The sequence below is a fragment of the Anticarsia gemmatalis genome, chromosome 6 (assembly GCF_050436995.1).
Source record: "Anticarsia gemmatalis isolate Benzon Research Colony breed Stoneville strain chromosome 6, ilAntGemm2 primary, whole genome shotgun sequence".
NCBI lineage: Eukaryota > Metazoa > Arthropoda > Insecta > Lepidoptera > Erebidae > Anticarsia > Anticarsia gemmatalis.
In genome coordinates this window covers 6,164,572-6,188,620 of record NC_134750.1, presented here as the reverse complement: position 1 = coordinate 6,188,620, position 24,049 = coordinate 6,164,572, and the positions used below count along the sequence as shown (strand labels likewise).

The 24,049-nt window shown below is 36.5% G+C and overlaps 1 protein-coding gene across 4 annotated transcripts in view; it reads left to right on the top strand.

Annotated features, from left to right (window-relative positions):
* Positions 1 to 24,049, top strand: part of btsz (bitesize) — an 89,890-nt gene that overhangs the window by 37,312 nt on the left and 28,529 nt on the right. For 3 of the 4 annotated variants that reach the window (XM_076115459.1, XM_076115458.1, XM_076115460.1), the window contains exons 3-4: positions 12,457 to 16,376; positions 19,251 to 19,479. In XM_076115459.1, coding sequence (XP_075971574.1) covers positions 12,457 to 16,376; positions 19,251 to 19,479 — 4,149 coding nt within the window. Of the gene's footprint in view, positions 1 to 3,770; positions 4,069 to 12,456; positions 16,377 to 19,250; positions 19,480 to 24,049 lie in introns of those variants that run through there. The other variant, XM_076115463.1, reaches the window with a different exon arrangement.

Sequence of the window (24,049 nt, the reverse complement as noted above, 5' to 3'; positions counted from 1 at the left end):
TATTTTCTGCCCGTGACTTAAACCGTGTAAAAAGGTATCCCTAGGTAAAAACCTATCGGTGTACCAAATTTAATTAAAAGCCGTCGAGAAGATTATTCATAACAAATCTATGGTCATAAACGTCCCCATTTATAATATTTGTAGGACTCAAATATTATCATTTTTATATTATCACAATCTTTTAATAATTCCAAAAAGTCGTGTTCATTCATACTGGCTTTAATAGCTTATTTTTTTTAAATCTTAGTCTTGAGTATTTATTTATTATTACCAACGAAAAGAATATTAATAACTTCGTTTTCTGTGAAGACCTATTAAACAGTAATTGCCTAGTAATGAAAGATAAATGATTTAAAAGGGCTATTTATTTATAAACACGTAAACAGAAGGGCATGCTCACCTTTATTTTAAAAACCAGTTTCTACCCACGGCTTTGTTTACAATATTATTATTTATACTTGTCTACAACTTCCTATTACCATATTAGTTTATGTTTAAAGTTGAAATCATTGCAGCCGACTGTATTGTACTGTATCTTAATATGCACATAAACATATAAAAATGTAAGAAATAAAAAGTTTTTAAACCTTCGAAATCAACCATATTTTTTTAAGTTATTGCCAAATTTCCATTATCAAGAATCCGCGAATTTCTTGATATTCTGTCTTACGACCCAAATAACAAGTTAACAATTTGTACAAGATATACCTCTATGTACAAAGGAAATGTCGCAGTCGGCTAATCGGCCTAACTTAATCGTATTACAACTAATCGAATTAAAATATTACTTCCTCTACTACTTATAAAACAGCACTACTTATTCAAATTTACGTAAAAAAAGAAATCAACTTATTTCACTTCCAGTACAATGTTTCGCCAACCAATCTGCATCATTCTGCATCTTTCGCCATGGATCTCAAACCTTATTTCATGGTTTATGATGTTCCGTAACAGTTCACCTGTTTAAACGTTAAAAACAGGTAGATTATGCTTTCCAAGTATACGGAGAATACAAAAATACGACGGGAACTAGAGTAACCAACTCTCCCAATTTAGCCGGGACATATTCCTAACTTTGATGTCACTATCTCGATTTCCAAGAACGTGTTCCGAGTTCCTGGCAACATTAATTTAGTCCTGATGTTCTATTAGCATTAAATCTTGAACAACAGAAAAGCGATTTTTACCGCTATTTATGAAGTATCAAGTAACCATCGATAAGCTTCATAACAACGTTATAAACATTTGTCATAAAATTTATAATACAATCGTACTAAAAAATACTCTCCAGAAGACATAAAAATGAGTCAAAAATAAGAAAATTGACCATACACTCAATCTAGCAGTTAAAATGTCCCGACTACATTGCAAAAGGCTGGCCATCCGATAAAACCGACAAAACACACGATTCACTTCCCTTCCGAGGGGCTGAGGTAGTTCCATACGAATGAACGGAAGTGCAGCCTTCGTTCACCAGCTGTGGGCTGCGTGTAGGACGTAATGAATGAACTAATGTCAATGTCGTCTCACGAAGATATTTACTGACATTTTTATCTCAAGCGAAACTTTATTACTGTTGTTTTAGCTGTAACCTGCTGTAGGTAGAATATAATCTATACTAATCTATACTAATATTATAAAGCTGAAGAGTTTGTTTGTTTGTTTGAACGCGCTAATCTCAGGAACTACTGGTCCGATTTGAAAAACTCTTTCACTGTTAGATAGCCCATTTATTGAGGAAGGCTATAGGCTATATAACATCACGCTACGGTCATTAGGAGCGGAGTAGCAACGAAAAATGTTACAAAAACGGGGAAAATTTTGACCCATTCCTTAGGTGACGCAAGCGAAGTTGCGCGGGTCAGCTAGTGCAGTTATATTTAAGACCAGTTTCATAACGTATGAATCAGTGTCTGGTAACCTATCTGCTACTGAAGTAAAGTATATCAAATGTATAATGATTACAGGCATATTGCATATCTGACACTTATCCAGTAGAATACCGAAACCGAGCCTTATTGAAGTCGATTTATTGCTTCTTTAGTATTTATAAACAAAAATGTAACTATGCTGTTAATAGCAGATATTCGGTAATAAATAAAGGTATGAAAAATTTGCGCATTGGAAATTTATAACTATTGAAAATTTTAAATTAATTCATGTTATTTATATCAAACGGATCACAGAAATAAATGTAAAGACCGCTCCTATTTTTATAAATTAGTAATTGCGAGTAACTGTGTTCCACAGCCTGAATTATTATTGTTTCCAACTGAACGTTGTCGAGTATAAAAATTGCATTTTACGATGAGTTCGGCCATTGTACTGTCGCCATGTCGCTATATTTAAAAGTATTTAAGTTGGTATTATTTTACTTTTGAAGACACTGCAAAATGAATGGGAACTTGAAAAAGCATCAATGTAACAGTAGTCAATAAGAACACATAATTGTCAAATAAAATACCTTAAATACACATTTATACGTATATTAAATCAAAACATGAAACTAGTAATAATATTTCTATTAAAAGCGTGGTTAAATGTCAGAAAAAACAGAACTCAATTTTGAATAGAATTGTGCCCTTGTGAAAGAGATCGTTGAAGTCTTTTGTATGAAATCAAGGAATATTATCACAGCACATAAATTACAACTTTATTCCAACTTCTACTAACTATACATTAATCATAATTATTATGCCATTAAATATAATAATATATTTTCATATTTACACAATTATAATTAATACTGAACTTTGGTTACACAAAAATAATGAGGAACTTCATGTCATTCTGTTTCGTAAATCTCACGTCATACAATTACTCGTCGTATTTTAAATTACGGATGATACTCCTACATAGCACTTAGCGTACTTTTTGCTTCAGCGTTTACTATTAATTTGATTTCATGACCTCCAAACGCTACAAGGTTCATCACAAAAACACTGTACAAAAACATATTCTTGAATTATGAAGTTTTTTCGTTGAAGAGCATTCACGCTTCGGGACCAAACTACGCGACTGTGACATCTCAGTACAGTTAAAGAGGTTTTGTTTTAGTTTCAAGTGCTCAATTAAGTGGATAACTGTTGCGTGTGTGCGTGGGTACGGGGTCCCTCCTACGTGTCACCTCTACATACAAAACAACCATTCTTTTTTGAACGAACTTGTTCTATATACAAGCGGTGGTCGCGGTGTTTGGTCTAGTTCGCCAGTGCAAGTTCATTGTTCGAAGGCTAAAAATTCGAATAAGTCGTAAACGCCAGGCGCTTTCCGGCTGTTTTTTGTGTTTAAGTTTGGCCCTCAGTAGAAGCAAAGCGTTTTTGTCGAGTTGTTGCCGGTGACTTACGTCATTTTGAATCTCAGATACGTTTTGTTGTTGGCGTTGAGACGCGAGGTGAGTCACGTTGTTAGTACACGTAAAAGTCGATATTTGTTATCGATAAACATTGAAATGCGTTTCGTTTGCATTGTTGCGTAATGTGTCTTGTCGTACACGTGTAGGCAAAGTGGAGCAGTTGACCGTGACAATTAATTGTTATTGAGTCACTTCGCGTGATAATTAAAATTAGCAGTGTTTTAATAACAGCACAAAACATATTTAGCACTATTTTATTTCAACAAACTCAAGTTTTGATAAGTATTACATATCCGCACATGTTTAAAAAATGTTTACAAACTGGTGTGGCACGGTCGTGTCGATAGTCGACAATATAACAATCGAGTAGGGGCGCAGCACTGGGGCAGGCGAGCGCAACAGTCGGCCGGCCGGCTCGGCACATCCGCTTGCGCGCTCAGCCCCGCGCCCGCACCGTGGAGTCCTCCCGACAACCGGCACAACCACCTTTATAAAAAAAAAGCCTCAAAGAAACCACCAAGAAAACTTATTTAAAAAACAACAGTGTTTGGTGACAATGTGTTCGAAAATAAAAAATAATTTTATAGTTACAATATTTCGCTGAAACAATACCTTTGTACAGAGAGTTTAAATAGTGTTTTGAAAACAGGACCGTGTTGTGAACTTTGAGCGAAACCTTATAAGGAAGCCTTTCAGCGTTGGCTAAAATATAGGTGAGTGCGGATGTATAAGGTAATTGGATATCAACTGCGGCTTATAAATGGATTAGGCTTACTTAGCGACGAATTGCACAACGTCTTTGAGCAAAGTACTACAAATGAATAACAACTATTGTGCAACTTAAGTTGTATAAATAAAACAGCTTTTGGTTTTTCAAAGCGCTCAAGAGTATCATTGTAAGCTTAATGTGCAAGTATCAGAATGGTAAATTACTCTATTCGTATAATACCAACTACAAAGTACGAATTTCATGCTAAGTCAAATAAATAAAATCAATTCGGCATGGCTTGGGTCCGGGCATGACGTAAGGATAAAACCTGCCTACCATCTGACTGGTTTATTGTCTCAAACTTAGAATGACTTAATAAAACATCTAACCATTGATGGTAGTTTTTATAGCCTTTAAATTACAGCTATTTTTGTCTTCTACTGTCTTTTGGCAAGATTCTCATTGAGCCTATTTCTGTTTCTGCCATTAGCAAAAATATGAAGTTAATGATCATTGTTTTCGCCAAAATGAAACATAGTTATGTACCGTTATTTTATATTTAATCTGAGAAGTCTGAGAACAACCTAGTTACATATCATGTAACAATAATTGCGAATATACAAATCATATGTTTTTTACCACGAAACACCGATACTCATCCAAGCTATCACCTCGCTTGTACAGTTATTCTACGGGTTTAATTGGAAACGAAAAATAACGTTATTAAGTTGTGAAGCGAAAACAAAATAATCACAGACTCGGCAAAAGTAGAAAACCGCAACATTGATTGATCAATCAATTACCAAAAGTAAATAAATTGAGCAATCATAGTTACTTTACACATAATACTACTTAACAAATTCAAAGCTCGGAAACGTGAGTTTTTTGTGTAATACTCCGTTACAAAATGGAGTACTAAGAAAAAAATATTTTTTATACATCACCGAGTTAGCTTTTTGTACAGACTAGCTCAAAGAAAATTGTTTCTTGCGAGCAATATTTATTGTTAGGCGTAATAGATCTCTCACGCTTTTCTGTATTAAGACAGAGGAGTCTATCAATTTTAACTGTGGTATCAATATTACACTTAAAATGTTATTTTGTCCTTTGTTATTTATGAAATAACTGTACAAGTTCTGGTCGAGGAGATTGGATTTTAGATATTTATCCCAAAAATTGATATTTCAAATGTTTGGCTAGTTCGTGTATTATCGTCGATGGACGACCACAACAAAATTGATACCCGTAACCGCATGAAATTGATTTTCTTGAGAAAACCTGATGTCTTTCTTGTATTGCTTATTCATGATGTTTCTACTGTGGATTGTATTAAAGAATAGACGTTTTTGCTCGCTAAGTGCTGATATGTCGACGACCATTTAACGCAAATTAGTTGTTTATAAGGCAATGATTTCGTAATTTGAAGACGTTATAACGGATAATTACTTGGCAAAAAAGATTTGAACGACAATTTATCTTCAGTTGAAATGGGATACGTTTTAAGTGTTCTTTGATGGATGTTGGGCCTAAACTACATATGTTCACGTCGAAACTAATTGCTTCAGACATGCTAAGAACTAATTACAGTACATTTTTTTTCATCCGTGACAAAGAACGATAAGGCTTTCCCAGGCTTTTGGACTTATTAAAATGACACATTTGTCCTGTGCTCTTTAGCCTTTGACTATTTCTCCACCTAATTAATAAACGATTAGCCAACCCAGTTTACGGTAAACTTTGAAATTATATTCAATTTTCCAGTCATTATAATCTATTTATTACTTCATAATCTTAATGCAATTATGGAAGTAAACTCTATCGTGCTCAAGGGCTGAGCAAAATTACCATTGCACTTTAGACTTTAACACTTAGATTATACAGTTCAAAATTGTATTTACGATCACCGGATGTAGTGTTGAAATTATGGTGTGCCATAAAGCCCCATCGGTTTAGAACTATCTGAAGCATCGGAGCGTTTACATTCAGATATGTTCGGTCCGCGAACTCTAGAAAGTCTGTATCGATAAAATCTGATCCACATATACAGTTTATCAGTGTTATGTAAAACAATAGGATATACAAAGGTGGGTTTGAGCTGGCTGAACCGATTTCGTAATAGAACTGGTCTGAAACATACTAGATTACTAACTATGTTGACGTTTTGTTGGAATGCAATGTGAGAAGGATTTGAGTATAAATTCGGTTATCCGATCATTGTTGTTTGGATATCAGATAGCCAGGAATGTGTCTTTCTTGTTTATTTATAAATAAAATTGATATATCAATAAAGCAATTTCCTATCACTATCGACAACTGAGTTAATGTGTATCTCGCAAGATTTTTTTTTTCAAGTGATCACAAATTTGTCAAATGCTTGTTACTCGACAGTATCAAGTATAGCGCCATCGCACCAGTTTAGGAAAATATGTGGGGCTTATCTTTGTAAATTTTGAAATGGATGCAAATAGTCGTATGTCTAGGGATATAATATTTTGTGGCCATCATTTAGTCAAGTAGTTAATCATATAGATAATTATTCAAAACAAAATGTTGCTAGTAATGTCGTAAAAAAAACTTTCTAGGCCTACCATTAAAAAGGTACAAGCTTTGAGATGGTCATAAGCCATTTGTCTAAGTTAATGTCAGGTCAAACTGGTACACTGCCAGCTAGTTTTGCAATCAGTTATGAAGTAACTAACAAAAATTAAGACATACAATATTATGACCTATTTTTTACATAATAAAATGCTTTATGGCATAACACGAGGTTAATGAAAGAGGGAAATCCTTTATAAGGATACCTGATGAGTCACTAAGGTTTAGAATGAAGCTGGGCACATTTGGCGAGCTTTTTCCTCGAATGACTCCGATACTTAAAATAATTCGACGAACTACCCGTTTGACGTCAAAACCTGCATCAAATTAACTGTTATACTGGTTGTTGATCAAAAAATTTGTTATTAAAAGAAGGTAAATTCGATGTTCATGGTTGTAAAAGATTCCATTGAACTTCTGCTGAAAAAAACTTCTAAATTCCGCATGGTTATTTTCTTTATTTATTATAAAACGTATTGGTACGTTACGGGGTATAGGGTACTGCGAAAATAGTGTTTATATTTTACATGCACTTCTCAAAAAAACACCTGTTTCCCCTATTTTTGTGTTACGATTAGATTAGATAAGGTTATTATAATGTCCCATTTCGAACTCCCCTACCTTTACGTCCCCTAGCGCAAACCCTTCACACTACGATTTAATACAAATGTTTCTAGAAATTTCGGACGGATTTTGTTTTACAATTAATATTTGTTTCTATACAAGTGACCTGTCAAATAACTAAACCGTACCCTACTTATCAACGCATTAAAGGACATATACATACAAAATCTTACCTTGCAGCCTCCTCTCATCCCACGTGCGTTGAGTTAAGCAATCGAAGCCTTGAGCCGGCGCCAAAGTGTGCACACTCTTACTTTCATTGTCCGATTCAATGTTCCTTTGATTACAATGAGGTTGAATTCAATGGTGTTTATACCCTATGAGGAATAGCCTCGGAATTAAACCTTCGAAGCTGATTATGGTCTTAGTTGCTAATAAATGTTTGGCCAACATCCTGCGGTACTGTTAATTATCATTTAATATGATGTTACCATAATATGTGGTGGTTCAGTTGCATACATAAAAAAACGGTTATTCATTTTACAACTAAGATGTATCAAAAATAGCTTAGCTTACATGAATTTAATATTCCATTGGTTTAACTCTAAAGGCAAAATTTAATGTTGTGTTCAGCATTTCATTCACAGATAACAGCTTAATTTTTAGGCTATATTAAGTACATAAGTACTTTACTACATAAGTAATTCATCTTCTTGATAAAAACGTACTAAAAGTAGAATAAAATACTAACTCCCGGTTTCTGACTACATTTAGCGGTAAATTATCAATTCAGAAGCTTTTTTTATATGAGTTTAAACGCTATTGAATAGATAAATTACCGCTAAATGTACCTGAGAAACCGGGGGTAAGTAAGGCATAGAGTGTAACGTAAATAGAACTTGAGAATTGTCTTGCACATGATTCTCGACGTCTTAACACGTACAACAATGTTTGAAGTGTATAAAACATGAAGATCGAACAAGCAATTGTCACTTTCTTCAATGATCAGTCAAGCAAGCATACAGAGAAATCAAACCAATTAACTATGTAATTACTATAATTGATTTCACTTTGAAATGGTTAAGTGTGAATGGTACAATGTAGATATTTTGCGACATATAATTATGTGATACACGTCAATTATATTAATAGAAAAAGACCCCGACAAATTGATGCAATCAGCGTCAATTTGATTAAAACAAAAAGTGATATGAGTCTTCATTGTATCAGTTTTATATTAGACGTCTTACAGCAGAATACATAATTAATTTACTAATTAGGTACCCATAATAAAAATATAATCGTGAATTAACAAGCAGATGCTATTGCCAGTGAGATATTTTGCTACCAATAGGAAGATCAACCTAGTCCAATTTCAAATTTTCATTTTATTAACAAAAGTATAGTGAATCGCTAATGTCCTGTAATACACTATCCATATATCGAAGGATAAGATTTATTTATGTCACCAATTAAAGACAGTTTGCGTAACAATTATCTATGTGAAGAATAACTTTACTAAACGTTACATTTAAACATTATTCTCATTGTATAATTTAGTGTCACGTTCATGCGTCTTAAGTATTGTAAATAAAAAAACGATTTTCTATTCTATCACGTACATGAACACTTTTATAGAACGAATTTAAAGCTTCATACACACCTGACTATACAATACACATTTAGCACTTTTACATTATTTGTTAAAACCACGGACACAAAGTATAACCAGACCTGAAACAAAGAACTATTTGGATCGCACGAATAATTGTCCCATGTGACGATCGAGCTCACGACCTCCCGACGCAATACTAGTGGGTGGCGACCACCTAAACCAGTGCACCACGTAGGCTGTCAACTATACTTTATATTTTTTTTATACCAAATGAACATACGCTGCAAGTTGAATAAAAGCTTATTAAAATAATGTATTTCAAGCTTGATGAAATATTTACTTGCAATTGAATCAGTTTTGCAAAAAACATTGTTTCAATTGCAATAAAGAAGAAAAAATGTATTAAAGTAGGCGCACAAAGATTTATATCTTTACGGTCTGATTCCTATACGGGGTCGATACAACGCCAACAAGCTGGAACAGATAAGGACATCCATACTAATATTATAAATGCGAAAGTAACTCTGTCTGTCTGTCTGTCTGTCTGTCTGTCTGTCTGTCTGTCTGCTACTCAATCACGCCTAAACTACTGAACCGATTTGCATGAAATTTGGTATGGAGATATTTTGATACTCGAGAAAGGACATAGGCTACTTTTTATCCCGGGAAAATTACGCCTTTCCCGGGAAAATTCAGGTGGCGAACGAAGTCCCGAATAATCAATATTATAATGACATTGAATTAACAAAATTCCGTTGTCATGGCAACTGTTTTAATGACGGATATGCCATAGCGCAACTTCGTTACATATATTAAGAGATATAAATAATTTTGAGAATATTTTTCGTGAAAAAAAAGAATATTTTGTATCATCACACTACGATCAATAGGAGCAGAGTAACAGTAAAAAGTGTTACAAAAACGTGGAAAATTCTGACCCATTCTCTCTTATGTGACGCAAGCGAAGTTGCGCGGGTCAGCTAGTAACTTATAAAAAGCACTGCAATAAATGACAGACAGGGTCGCTTGTCTGCTTAGTATTTATTTTTATATTTTATGTTAAGATCCGTCAGAAAAGAAAAGCCACCTTATTATTATAAAGCTGAATAAAGCTAAAGTATAGATAGGGATATTATATCCAGAACACGAGCTATTTCCTATGAATTTTACTATCGACTCTCGACAAGCGGGTAGCTAGCGACAAATTTAATGTGAAAATGTGATCAGCGCCTCTAGCGGATGCTATCGGAACTATTCCTGCTTAACTTTTTTAATGTCAAATTCCAGATAGTACAGACTTTTACTAAGAATCCTACTACCTTTAAAACTAACGCAAGATTAATCTACTATCATATGGGACCTAGCGTTTCATATTGGTTTGCTTGCTCCCAGGCTAAATTGAACGTCGTCGCAAGCTTGCTTTAACATTGAATTATCCAAGGTAAAGTAACCAAAAATTGGCCTGCCTTTATAAAGTATCGAATACATTGTTGATAAAATCAATTGAAATCTATAAACATACGACTGACGCAAAGATATCGCTTGTACAAGCTTCCTAATACGTGTACCTAAGCCGTAATTACATTCACATCACATGCATACATGGTTCCAAAGGCTGGTAGCGTGTTGTGTATTCGTAAACAATTATATAGTACGAAGATTAGCACAATATGTACTGACGATAAAAATAAATATATACTACGAACGTATACTAATAATAGCTTGTGTACTAAGCTTTACATTCGATAATTTATCAAATGTGTGAATAATTATCTTGATGAGGAAGGAAATATGCTTTCTATTTATCGTTTGATCTGATATCTTAGTACTTCCATACATATATTATTTTGTTAAGTAAAAATTAATGTACTATAATTTTAGATACTGCTGTTCTACTACTATATTATTATCATAGTTTAAATAATCATTGATGCATGAATCTATACTCAATATTTCTTTCTATCGTCAATCATTTTTCACGAAATTATTTTACTAAGTTAATAATTGAACAACTTTGATTACCATTTCGCTTTCACGGCAATTAAAAACGAATTATTTTTAGAAATTCCGTACTCAATTAAAGAACCTCTACCTAATTACTCTATAACCTACAAATACTAATGCAACCGTGGATTAAAATTAAGAACTTACACATTTTTTCTATGGCTTCATTAGTTAGATAATTAGTACTATCCAATTAGTAATTTTAGTACTTGTACGTCTACAATTACATGCAATATAAGCAAAGGTTAGTGCGTAAGTAATTATGGGTTTCGAACTTATTGCGTGCTTAGTCATTAGTAAAACATTTCTTTAAGTAGCCTTTAACTAACGAAGTATTCTACGCACTATAATTACGACTAAATACTCATTAATTACGTACACAGAATTATGTAAGTAATCATGACGCATATAATTGTTCTAAAATTAAAGTTTCGAATCGGACTATTTCATTATCTACCAATTTTGTATGAAAATCTGATCAGCGCCTCCAACGGACGTCGCAGGAACTATTTTAAATGTCAAACTCTCGTTACTCGATAGTACCGACAGTATATAGTACAGATTTTTTATTGATACTCTTTTTTATTAAAAAATACATTGAGAAATGCATTATTGATAATAAAAATAATTCATCTCACGTCGTACCGCTTTATAGTTTTGTACAAGACAATTCCATGGTGGAAATAAATCTTGTATTGTTTTTCTAAAATATGGTTGTCTGAAACTCGGCGTTCCGAGATAGGTTCGTGTAGCACGTCGCTTTCGTCTCACGACAGCGCGGCTGTGCGCGGGCGCAGGCCACCCATCCGTTGTGCTTTCTACAGATCCAATATTAGCATGATTGCAATCTTAGACATGACATTCCGGACTCTTGTGCTCGCAGTATTCTATTTCTATTGGCGTGGGACGAACGAGACTATAGTTTTCAGTAATGACAGATTTTCTTTGTTTTGGCCGATATCGGTAAATCTTGTCTGGAGCCGGTGTTATTAAGTCGTTTTGCTCTATTTAATTTAGTATTTTAAGCTCTTTTAATGCGGGGCCGATATTTTATATTCTAGATTCAAAATTTATTATTTTTTAACCTTAGGTAGTTTTAACGACACGTTTTAGAAAATATCCACCCAAATTAGCATTTTATACACAATTAAATTGGGTTTTAAGGTATACTTACGCTTTTTATAGTATTTTAAGTATAAGGTTGGTTTTGGCCTGACACAAATCTTAGTGAGTAAATATAAAAACAGTCAACAGCCAGTTGCAATCGCAAGCGCCTACTCTACCGAGCGCGTCGTATTACCGTGCGATGACTTGTTGCTCGAAAAAACCTGAAGGCGTTGTTATTGTTTCACATCTTGAATAAATAAAACGTGCATAATAAAATACTCACTTGTCCAACGGGTTAGCGTATGTATTCTATACAAGTTTTAGAACAGGTTTTAGGTTACCTGTTAAACTTGTTTTATTACGACTAGCGATCTTTTCTGGACAAGCGAAATGAGAGTTGCCCTTCCACTTACTTACATGGGATCTTTAAGATCTTTGACCTAAATAAGTTACGTAACAACTGTGTAATGTTATTACAAGTTATTCACCCGGCATTTTTTATTTCAGAGTGGGGCGTCAACTGCGAACCCGGCGAGGCGAGCGAACCGGAGGCCGGTCGCATGCGTCCCGAAGACTACCGCCTCGTATTTCTCAGCTCCGATTCTTCGTGTCGCGAAGACACGGAAGACTCATCGTCCACGGCCTCCTCGGCCGCGCCGCCCGCGCCCGACGACTGCGACTGGGACTACTTTGAACCGGGCGCGTCGGCGGCGCCACCTGTACCTCCACCCACCAAGCACGCGCCTCAGGCTTGCCCGCGACCTTGCTCCTGCGGCGCCGAGCCCCGTATAGTCGCGGTCCCAGTACCAGTACCAGTGCCTGTACCCGCTGCTCTCTGGCCGGCCCTTCTAGCGTTCCCAACGCAAACCCCACCAGCGCCACACTGGAACACGTACCCCGGCTTCCCGCCTCTAGATGCCGCAGCCCTCGCTCGGCTCACCACGGCCGCAGCCGTCGCCGTCACCGCCGCCGCGACCGCCACCGCCTCCGCCGCCGCATCACCGCAAACAAATAAACTCGAGATGACCACTGTAGAAAGGACTGATAAGGCGATACAATCCGAATCGTCACAAGCGCCTGAGCCCCATGATAACGATAACAATGATAAGAATATTGAGCGGCCAGTTGAAAACGAAACGTCAGTTGGAATCAAGGTGATTGCCGAGGAGGATTCATTATCGTCGTTATCGTCCGACCAGGCAAATGCAATGCCGGATCATTTGGATGCGGAGAAAGCCTTTCCATCGTCAAATGAGTCCGCTGAGTCGAGTGACTCTGAACAAGGAGTAGCAAGAAGGAGCTATGATCTCACAAGTGGCGCCCCCGAGGAACCAGCGACGTCTGACGAGGACTCCGACGACTCCGGAGGGGGCGGCGGCGGCAGATTTTCGCGTGTGTTTGTTGTCAACCCAGCCGATTCGTCTTCAGACTTGGAAGATAACGCTGACAGCAGTGGAATCGACTGTGACGACTCCTATGACAAGAAATCCGACAGCCTTGAAATAATTGCAGTTGAAGTGCCTAGGGAAAATGAAGTGAACGTCAGTGCCGAGCCTAATGAAAGTGCCTCCCGCTCGCGTGATAATTCGAGTATAGTACTTCTGGATTCAGTAAATTTTACAGAAGAGTACTCTGTTATTCCATATGAAAATAATAGTGACGAAGACAGCAATGACGGAGGTATTAAAAAGTCAAACTTCTTCAAATTTTGCGATGAAAATATGCTTCAAAGTGAAACATGTGAAAAATATAACAGTTTTAATGCAAGTTGTAGCTCGAGTAGTAGTAATGATTTAGATAAGAAACACCACGCAGATAGTGACGTTAATCGATATCAAAGCATATCGTCTGAAAATACCGACTTCGACTCGTTGGCGGACTCTTTTAATAATGACAGTGATATGAAAGTAAAGTTCTCGGTAGAATTAACTAACGAGAACAATAAAGAATTAAGTTCCTTAGAAATTCCGCCGGATTCATTAACGAAATTAGCACCTTCACCCGAGCCCTGCCACGATAACACAAGTTCATCGCCCGCAGAAAAAATAGACCTGTTCAAAGGTATTGAACGCACACTCAGTGAACTATTCAAGAAAGAATTAATGGAGGACCAAGAGGAGGAGAAAATGCACAGTGTCAGGCCGGTTTGCTCGGACGCGGAGGGGGGCGCGTGCGCACCTGCCGCGACAACAGTTTGCCGCTCGCGTACGGCCCGTGCGGACGGTTCCGCGCGCTTTACTAGCCGCGTTATGATAACGCACGACCGCGTCTCCGTTGTCACGTCAGACACGACGCGGCTCATGCGTGACGTCGTAGTGCACCACACCAATTCACAAAGTGAATCGGAACCAAACCCGGACGTGCCCCAAGACGAAATTGACGAACGAATATCCGACGACGAAACTCCGCAGCCTTCGGGCGGAGTGACTGTTGTTAGCAATGCCGACACTCTCTCGGCGGTCGTGTGCCTCGAGGAGGGGCTCGCAGATGACGATTCGTGGGTCGAGGACGTCAGCCACAACGAGGACGAGGCCACCTCACCTTCTGACACCGATTCGGGGGATGAAGCCTCGCTGCCTATCAGGGGAGAAGAGTTCGCTTACTGTCGGCGTTCCATAGACTTCACTTTACACACCATAGTCGAAGAAAGTTGCGAAGAAAGCGAAACGGAACAAACAATTAAAAAACCAAGACCTATATCGGCGACGGAGTTAGAAAAATACTTTTTCTTCGGATTAGGTGACGGGCGAAATGTTCGCGACGATGAGGATGCAGTGTCGGAAACGTCAAGCGTGTGTAGTGAGGGTGGTGAATCTATCGTGGATAGTGAGCAACCTAAGAGAAGTGGTGATAGTGACGAGCTTGTGTCATCACGGTTGGAAAAGTATTTTCTTTCGGGGTTCATGGGATTCAACCAAGAGAGACGTGATTCAGACGGTTCCGGAAGCGTCGGAAGTGATAGTGAAGGAAGACAGAGCCCGGAACAGCGTAGAAAACGGTTAGTTCGTGCCCGTGGTACACCCCGGTCGCACTCCTCTTCGCTAGATAATTTATTAACGGGGGAAGAACCATCACAAGACAATCCCGAAGTTTCAGACGGCTCTAGTACAGAAACCGAGGACAGGCATGACTCTTCAGAAAGGCTCGATATGCAGGGTGAATCTAAGAGGAAAAAACAAAACAAAAAACCACGTGGTTCGCCCGCAGACGAGCGCCGACAATCAGCTGAGTTTACGGAGGAAACACGTGATGACACTAGATCTGTTTCGGAGGGTGAAGATGGCAGATTATCACCCCGACCCGAATTCCCACCGCTTGGATCTGAACTATCTGAATCTAAGAAACAAACTAGTAGAGATAGTGGTTTCGTTGGAAGTTGCGATGACCTACTAAGAAATGGAGATTCTAGTTCTGAGTTTGCTAGATCTCATGAACCTAAAATAGAATTAGAAGAAATTATTGAAGAAATCCGTCCCGATATAGAGGAACGCGTAGAAGGTCCCCCATCGTCTCGCCCGCCTCAAAGCCCCCTAGTTCGTAAGGATAGTTTTAACAATTGGTCATCTGACGAGGAGACAAATCTAATGATGACTAAAATGCGCCAATTTTTCAAACAAATGGTACACACGACGAATGTACGAACATCCACCCCAGCATCCGCGTCATCAAACTCGGAAAGCTCCCGCCCTCCGAAACCACCTCAACTATTATACTTTGAAAGTGAACTGACGAGATTAATGAAAACAGTTCCGGGAATACGAGACGAAGAAGTGCGCGAAATCGTTGAATATTTATCAAGCGAGGACACGTGGAGTGACTCATACGACTCATCTGATTACGCGGGCTCTGATTTAGAAGGTACGGCAGCTAATAGATCGGCGCTAAGAAAACAAATATCGGATAGTTGTCGCGAGATAATTGATGAGTTCGATCGAGGCAATAACGACGCGGGCTCACTGGAGCGTGACGCGGTCGGAGCGTATCGGAGGCTGGCACAGACGCTGGGTCGTGCCGGAGAGGGCTCACCTCCAATGTTCGGAAAAGTTATGAGGCACATAGGCGGAAGATTAGTAGCGTTAATGCATGAAGTGTCAGGTGGCGCATCACCGAGTACGGATGAAGATAGTGCATCTGAGCCAGGGGCGCTGGCACGCAGCCGATCTCATGATATACTGGAAGCGACGGCAAGTAGGGGTAGTGTCGCGAGTGATTGTGAGAGGTTTTCGTGGCGTGGTAGTTTTGAATCGGCTCTATTAGCAGCTGATTCGCGTGGTACATTGGGCGGTGGTGGTTGTGAGTCGAGGCGCTCGCCGGCGGGCGCGGACTTGGCCGCACAGAAGTCACATTCGAGGAGTTGTGGAGCTATCGGTGGCAGTGAGGATAGATTATGGCGAGGAAGACGGCGTGCGTCCGCACCAGACGCTGAGGTAAGACCAATTGTTCATCAAAACTGCAAATTACACGTATCTTATATCTGTTGCACTTGCCTATCTGTAGTACTAAACAAGTAAGTATCTAAAAAAACTAGGTTATTCCCCTATAGACGTCAATTGTTACAGTCGTACACAAAACAGTGATAACTATTCAAGGCTGCTTCACACATATTCATTTAGGACAACTGTACACAATAATATTTCGAAAATGTCAATGTCATGTACCGTTGTGAGATAAAACATAAACACAGCCCTGACTCACAATCTTAGATAACGCGTGTTGGTAAATATAAATATTTAACTGATAGTGCGTGCACCTTACAACGAATTACGACATTAGATTTACTTTAGTACGTAAAGTAAACAGTTTTGTTCGTATAATCTTGATTTATGTTCGAAGTTAAATGGGGAAAATTTGTGTAGTAAATAAGTGTAAGCAACTTTCATAGTAACAGATCGATGCACTTACGATGGCTTGTCGACATATTTACTAGTGTTTTGTGTACATTAGACGTTCAATAAGAATTATTACTTAGCTACTGATACTAGCGAACCAATGGGTTAAGTAATAATGCATGTTGAACTCTTCGCAAACACATAACATTATTGTTTTAAATACAAATTGATTGTTATACTCATGTGATGACCTAAGTCGGCGTATGATGCAACGATTATGGTTGTCATAACTTCAATTGACCCTCTATTCAAAGGTCAGATTCTCACACACAACAAATATTCATTATATCACATATAGTTTAAATACATCTGCCTTTTTTTAATAACATCTCCCGCACTAATAATTGCTTTTCTGTCGCGGGGACTTTTATAAACATAGAAGCAACGGACACCAAGCACAGCCAGACCCGAAACAATTATTTGGTGACCTAAACCACTGCGCCACGGACGCAGTCTGTTTTAGTCGGAGGCCACATTTATTCCATAAATCTCAGCTATACAAACACTATTTGGTAGTTAACACTAGTAGTTCCTGTATTAATACTGTTTGTGTGACTAATTATCTAATTCAACATATAAACATAAGCACTATCTTAAGAATAATATTAATATCATAGTCATTAAACATTCTGTCAGGTCACTGTTTTTAAGGTCAGCTAGAACGAAGCTGCAAAAACGACTATGAAGTATAAAATATTAGTTCGTAATGATATTTATTGCTAACAGCTGGCATGGGTGTGTCTTCAAAGATCCGTATTATCATTTCCTATTAATTTGGCCAGATGGTATGAGTATAAAACTATTTAAATGCATCTAAAGATGTTCTTTGATGGAAATTAATTATATTTTAAATTGTGACACTACTTTAACTGTGATTTGTTACAATAACTGACACTAGTGACGGTACGTTTGATGCATCAAAGTGGTAGTCTACACATTAACCAAGTTACACACAGTTCGGCTTAAGAATGCAAAATTGTCGATATTTGTTACTAAAACATACCAAAACAACTGAAAGCGTTTCAATGAAAACTTGTCTACAGATAATGTATTTAACTTAGATTAGCACATAAGATATCATACTTTTTACCCCATCAAATCTGTTCAAGTCGCGAATAGAAGCTCATATAATATATATTATATTATAACATGATAACCTGTGGTATATAGAATTATATAAGAAATCTATACTAATACTATAAAGCTGAAGAGTTTGTTTGTTTGTTTGTTTGTTTGAACGCGCTAATCTCAGGAACTACTGATCCGATTTGAAAAATTATTTCAGTGTTAGATAGCCTATTTATTGAGGAAGACTATAGGCTATATATCATCACGCTACGACCAATAGGAGCGGAGTAGCAACGAGAAATGTTACAAAAACGGGGAAAATTATGACGCATTCTCTCTTATGTGACGCAAGCGAAGTTGCGCGGGTCAGCTAGTGTTAAATATACGTTGACAATACACACAATGTAAGAGACTCGATACAAGAAAGATATGCGTATGTAATTGAATCCCTTCTACATTCCTGTGGTTTCTTTACCTTTGCATTATTGTAATACCACGTGCAGTGGTATACAATCTTTTAATATTCTAACCCTTTTATTCATAAACATACTCTAAACCTATTTTAGTAAAAAAACTACTATTTTTTTTTTTCTCTTTCATTTCGCTAAGGAGTGCTAGACACAAAACACTTTATATAAACCTTTCATAACGTACGTCATATATTTTTATGAATATAACTCTATTATATCTTTATCTATTCGTCGATACTTTCTGTCTGTAATAATATATTTTAAAATTATATCTCGATTTTATAAAAAGATGTTCATACGAATAAAATTGCCGATTAAAATGCATTGAACATACATATCAGAATTCGAATCAGGTAATTTTCCTTAAAATAAACTTGTTTATTGCTCACAAACCTGTATTACTGTACATATACAGATTTCTTAATATATTGTGTGTGATTTGAGAAAAGTTAACTGTGGAACAAACGACATCAACGCATAGGGATGAAATAATTATACACATTTTTGTGTGCAGCTAAAGATTTTCTTATTATTTCTATTTATAATTTAACTGTGTATTACTGTGAGCTTATAAATAGATTATAACATTGTATGGTATATGTATTAAGTATTGTATAAAAAGTTGGTTGAGGTAATGCACAGTTCGTTAAAACCAAAATATTGATTGTTATGAAATAACAACCTAGACTGTCTTTTATATTACTCACACTCTAATTATATTATTAACATCTGTACCTAGATCGAACGAGGTACAGTAACAATAAAATAAAAAGTTCAGGGAAAGCCTTACATACACACGAAAACACAAACACGCTATCATAACTTCTGTCTGTCTGTCGTTCGCCAAAACTTCAATGATATTTAATATTTACAGTCGGAAGAAGAACAACGGGCTGGCTCCTTACCCCGGTTGCCTTCGATCACGGGTACGAACACAGTGCCGGCTGGTCCGGTGAAGTCGGCCCGGTACAGGGCTCCAGGGTTCAGAACAGCCACGAGGGCTGCGTCAGCTCCTGGGCTACATGCCCCGAGGAGACGCAGGCCTCCTCCCACGCCGTTACAACCTCCCCCCGCCGCGCCTGCCTCGGCACCCAGTCTTCAGGGTGAGTTTATAACACTTTTATTAATTTTACTCCAAAAATCATGTTCCTTTTTTTGTACATAAATCGATTCTAAGAAAGGTCGAATTTCCATTTGAAAAGTCCAGGTTTATAAGGAAGTTGCTCTATTCTTTATTAGTTTATGACTATCTAGTTAGTGCCAATTACGAAGGTTGTGCAAACGGAGAGTTATAACACTGCCTTGTGCGAAATTAAATATTTTAATAGCTGAAATTTAGAATTACTCATAAAACTAAATACGAAAGTTACACAAATTCTCATGAAAGTCAACCAAGCATTTAGTTACTGTTAAGTCTGTGAATAAAAACGTTTCTTGTTTCATATAATGTTTCAAGTTGAAACCACTCTAGAGGCTCTTTATCACATTAAGCTCGCGTTACTAGTACGTAAGGTCATGAGAAAACTGTTCAAGCAAAAAAATATTCCTTTATATTTTTGAGAATTGCCTACATAGCAACGGCTTTATTCAGATTTTCTTAGAAATTTGTATTGGCCATAATCTTAATTTGTACCACAATAAAACAATGGCGTATTTAAAATCAACAACGCGATTTATTTAAACAGTAACCACTAAAAGTTAATTAAAATAAGTTTTATTACGTAAAGACAACTCATTATTTGTCTCGTTCATAAAACGATGGATTGTTCTTTGAAACAATTTAGAAAGTTATTTTCACTTACTTTAATTTCATAGACGAGATATTTTAGCTCATTAACTCGTAGCGAAACATGTTATTATGAAAGTGACAACATTTTGAATATTACGCACGTATGCTACTTACAACAATAGACGAAAACAATGTAACTGTTATCGAATGAAGAATTTAAAACTAAGTTAGTTTATACAAACACACGACTTTGTTACAACAAACGCTCAATATTTTTCTTTTGTCCGATACGACGACAATACGGTCACTTATTTTAAATTACTTTTGTATTTAATATAAACATATTCGCTACTTTGTAAAGACTTTCAATGTCGACTGGTTACCTTTAAAAATATACTCTCTATGAGGAAGTGGGTTGACAATACGACCAATTTTCCACTACATATACCCTCTTCAGTTTCCCACTACTCGTGGTAACATGTCCATGACCGAAGCAAATTACACGCGTTTACCAAGTATCATTGTTATAAAGTATTTGTATAACCCACTTGGAAGTATTGCGTGACTGTTTTCCCATCAACTCTTTAAAACTAAATATACTTCTCAGTGTCACTGTAGCTCGGGAACCTTGAAATGTTTGTCAAAATATTGCATAGAAGGAGCAAGGACCTCGTAGGAGGCGATTTATGTGATCCACATTCCAATATTTATTTGAATTGAAGCCTTGAGAAGCCATATTAGTTTACCCTAATCTACTAAGCTTAATCTTGTTACCTAATGCTACTGTCATTAAGCTGTCTAAAGGACAGAGTTTTTATGATATCCTTCTCAGTATTCAGACTTGCAAAGGTTAGGGTCGTGGTATTATAAATCAGAAAAAATACTTCCAGCTTGCATAAAGCAACTGCTTGGAAACACAGTTAGATTGTTAGACTTCTTGTTAGAAATTTTCTGTAAACTGTAAACATTTTAGTATACCTACTATGACGTAATTGGCGTGCAATTTCATCGAAATGTGCAACTCATTCGTTTTAATGTCACGTTCAATGCAGCGCATACCTTTCGCTGGTAACGAAAAAATGCGCAGAATCTAAAACGTGAATATATGAAATCGAATCACGTAAATGGAAATAATGATTATGAGTAATTTTTGGTTTTGTGTTGGGAGCAGATTGATACTTCAAAAGTATCTTTAATATAACTGCAAGAGAATTGGAAGAGAGGATTATTTTTATCAAGTATCTATACGCGGTAATGTTTTGTAATACGCAGTAATGTTTTATAACAATCACTAGTGTCTATGCCTTATATGTAGTATTAAATGTTGGTAATAATTCCAGGAATATTAGACTAATGCAATACTGCTAGAGTTCTGTCTTCAGTAAAACTTGTGTCGTAATGTATAATAACAAAGTAATTGGTAGCGATCGACATTCGACGTTGCATCAAGTAACCTATAATAGTCTATCAATTGACGGTTTAATCAAGTTGATTGTGTGTGTAGATCGATTCCGGTACAGCACAAACCAGACCGTTGAAATAGGTTACGTTTACTTATTTCACAATTAGATTTTAACTGTTTGTAAAGACATGCAAACTGAAAACAGTATTAAGATTGGCAGAGACTCGACTATACCTGTAGCGAGATTCTCTACCACTATCGACTATCTATAACCGGCTAGTTATCGAAAATGTATATAAATCCCATCGACGCCTCTAGCGGGTGCCGCCCGAACTAATTTTGCAGTACATTTTAAATGTCAAACTCCCAACACTCGATTGTACTGACTGCAAAGATTCCCGTCTCAGTTGTATGTATACGTTAAAAACAGAAATTAACCGCATATGATAATAGTGTTACCAAAAGACACTTAATTATATAAAATACATAATCACTAGTTTAAGATAAACGAAACATAACTTTCATTTAATTAAAATGTAAAGAGGTACAGCTATTTCGTACGCACACTAGGCGTAAGTGTCGTTAGAATTTTTATAGTCACTTTTATACTTAGAAAGTGTAGGAAGTTATTTTATCAAACGATCAATTTGTTTCTTCTTACGCATTCATTAATTCGCGACTTACATCACGAACTAATTTGCTATGAAAGTGAACTGTATTGATCTATATTTCGATTACGTATGAATTCATTATAAAGACAACAGGTGGTATGTTCGGTTTCCTTATTGTTATGTCATATCTTATGTTTAATTTAGGAGTTTTTAGACCAAGTAATTGTTAGTCACTTGCTAAAGTAATTGGCTTGTAATTGTCGGTTAAACTGAGAGCCGTAGACGATGTTCAACGATGTATATGCTTGCGATTGTTTCATGTGAAGAAATGTTTTTTTAAATATCAATTGAAAAAGTAACTTAACAGTATACTTAATCAAAATAAATTCTAGTTAATCCGTTAGTCAGATAATGAATTAAACAGCTTCAGGGCCTACATTATGTAGTCGTTTCAAGCTATTCTCTCAGTAAAAGAAAATAACACGAGTACTCGCACTAAATAAAACGTAGTATTTACTTGTCACTTCAATGTAATACTTTGTGAAGTAAAACATCGGTATTAGTAGTCGGTACAAAACTTTCAATACCCGCTTTCGTTGTACAAATGGCTTTTACTTGGGAAACAATGTTCAACTCAGGTAACTTCTAAAAATACTCTTGTTTTCTATTTAAAATCTATTACAATATAATATTCGTAGAAAAATGTAACTATGAATCATTGTATTGTAAAAATACTATAGTGTAGTTATTTTAACGTCCTTCGTAATGATAAGTACTTACATTGTCTTATTTGCATTTGAAATTGCAGCACAAATTGCAACCAATAGTGGCCGACTTAACATTGTTGATGTTTTCGTGTGTTACATTTATAGCTACTCTATGCGTCATTAGGCAAATCGTCTTTGTTTCTGTATCGTCACGCTCAGAACATCATGGTTTAAAAAGTAGGCCTAACTGTTTAGACAGAACATTTCTCCGTTCGTAGCATTCCTCGGTAAACAGTCGACCTTAATGCTTCCTCATCGGTGCGGCGAAATGAGACATTTGATGTGCCATAAGTAGGTTTTGTGTTGCTTGTTCATTGCACATTGCATTTTTTATTAACGATGTCTGTTTTTTGATGATTATAATACAGATTTATTTACCTAAGCACGCTGTTTATGTGGGATCTTGTTAGTTAAAGCAATGTCAAAGAGAAAATCTTATTTAAATAAAATAACATACTATGTAGGTATAATTTCTCAAAACGCGTATTTGCTTTCGAGTTAATAAAAATACAACCGTTAAATTTACAAATCTCTAGTTAGTAACAACGAGTCGCAATTTCTCACGACCCGAGAAACCAATTTCAGCCAATTTATATCCGTTGTTTCAACGTAACCTAAAAATAAACTATTTATTTTGCGTAACGATAAAACTAGCCTATTTTTAGTTATCACGGAACTTTATAGCGTCAAAATTATCATATACAAATAGATTTCGTAACTCGCACGTAATATAAGTAACACCTTTCAAAACGAAAACCTGTTCAATAGTTTCCGGCTTATCAGACGTAATCATTCTCTTGGTGAATGCAAAGCTCCGTTCACTCATTGGTTGATACATTTACGCACTAAGTACTATTTAAGCTACGAAAAGTACTGGCCTTGTCCTAATTTAGCATGTACGGTAAACGTATTATGTGTCCAAGAGTTGGTGCATTTGACGGAATACTGATTAAACGATGACGTAATTTCGTTTGAAGGTTTCGGTTTTTGCTGTATCATGTTGGACTACAGGAGAAAGTCAAGACCTTCATTAAATGTAAACACCTCATTTTATTGTTTAACTTTAAATCCAGAACAACGTTTTCCGTGCATATAAAGTTATTTATGAAATTTGGTCTTCATAATTAGTAGTATTAATGCAATGACGATAAAAATAAAATAAAA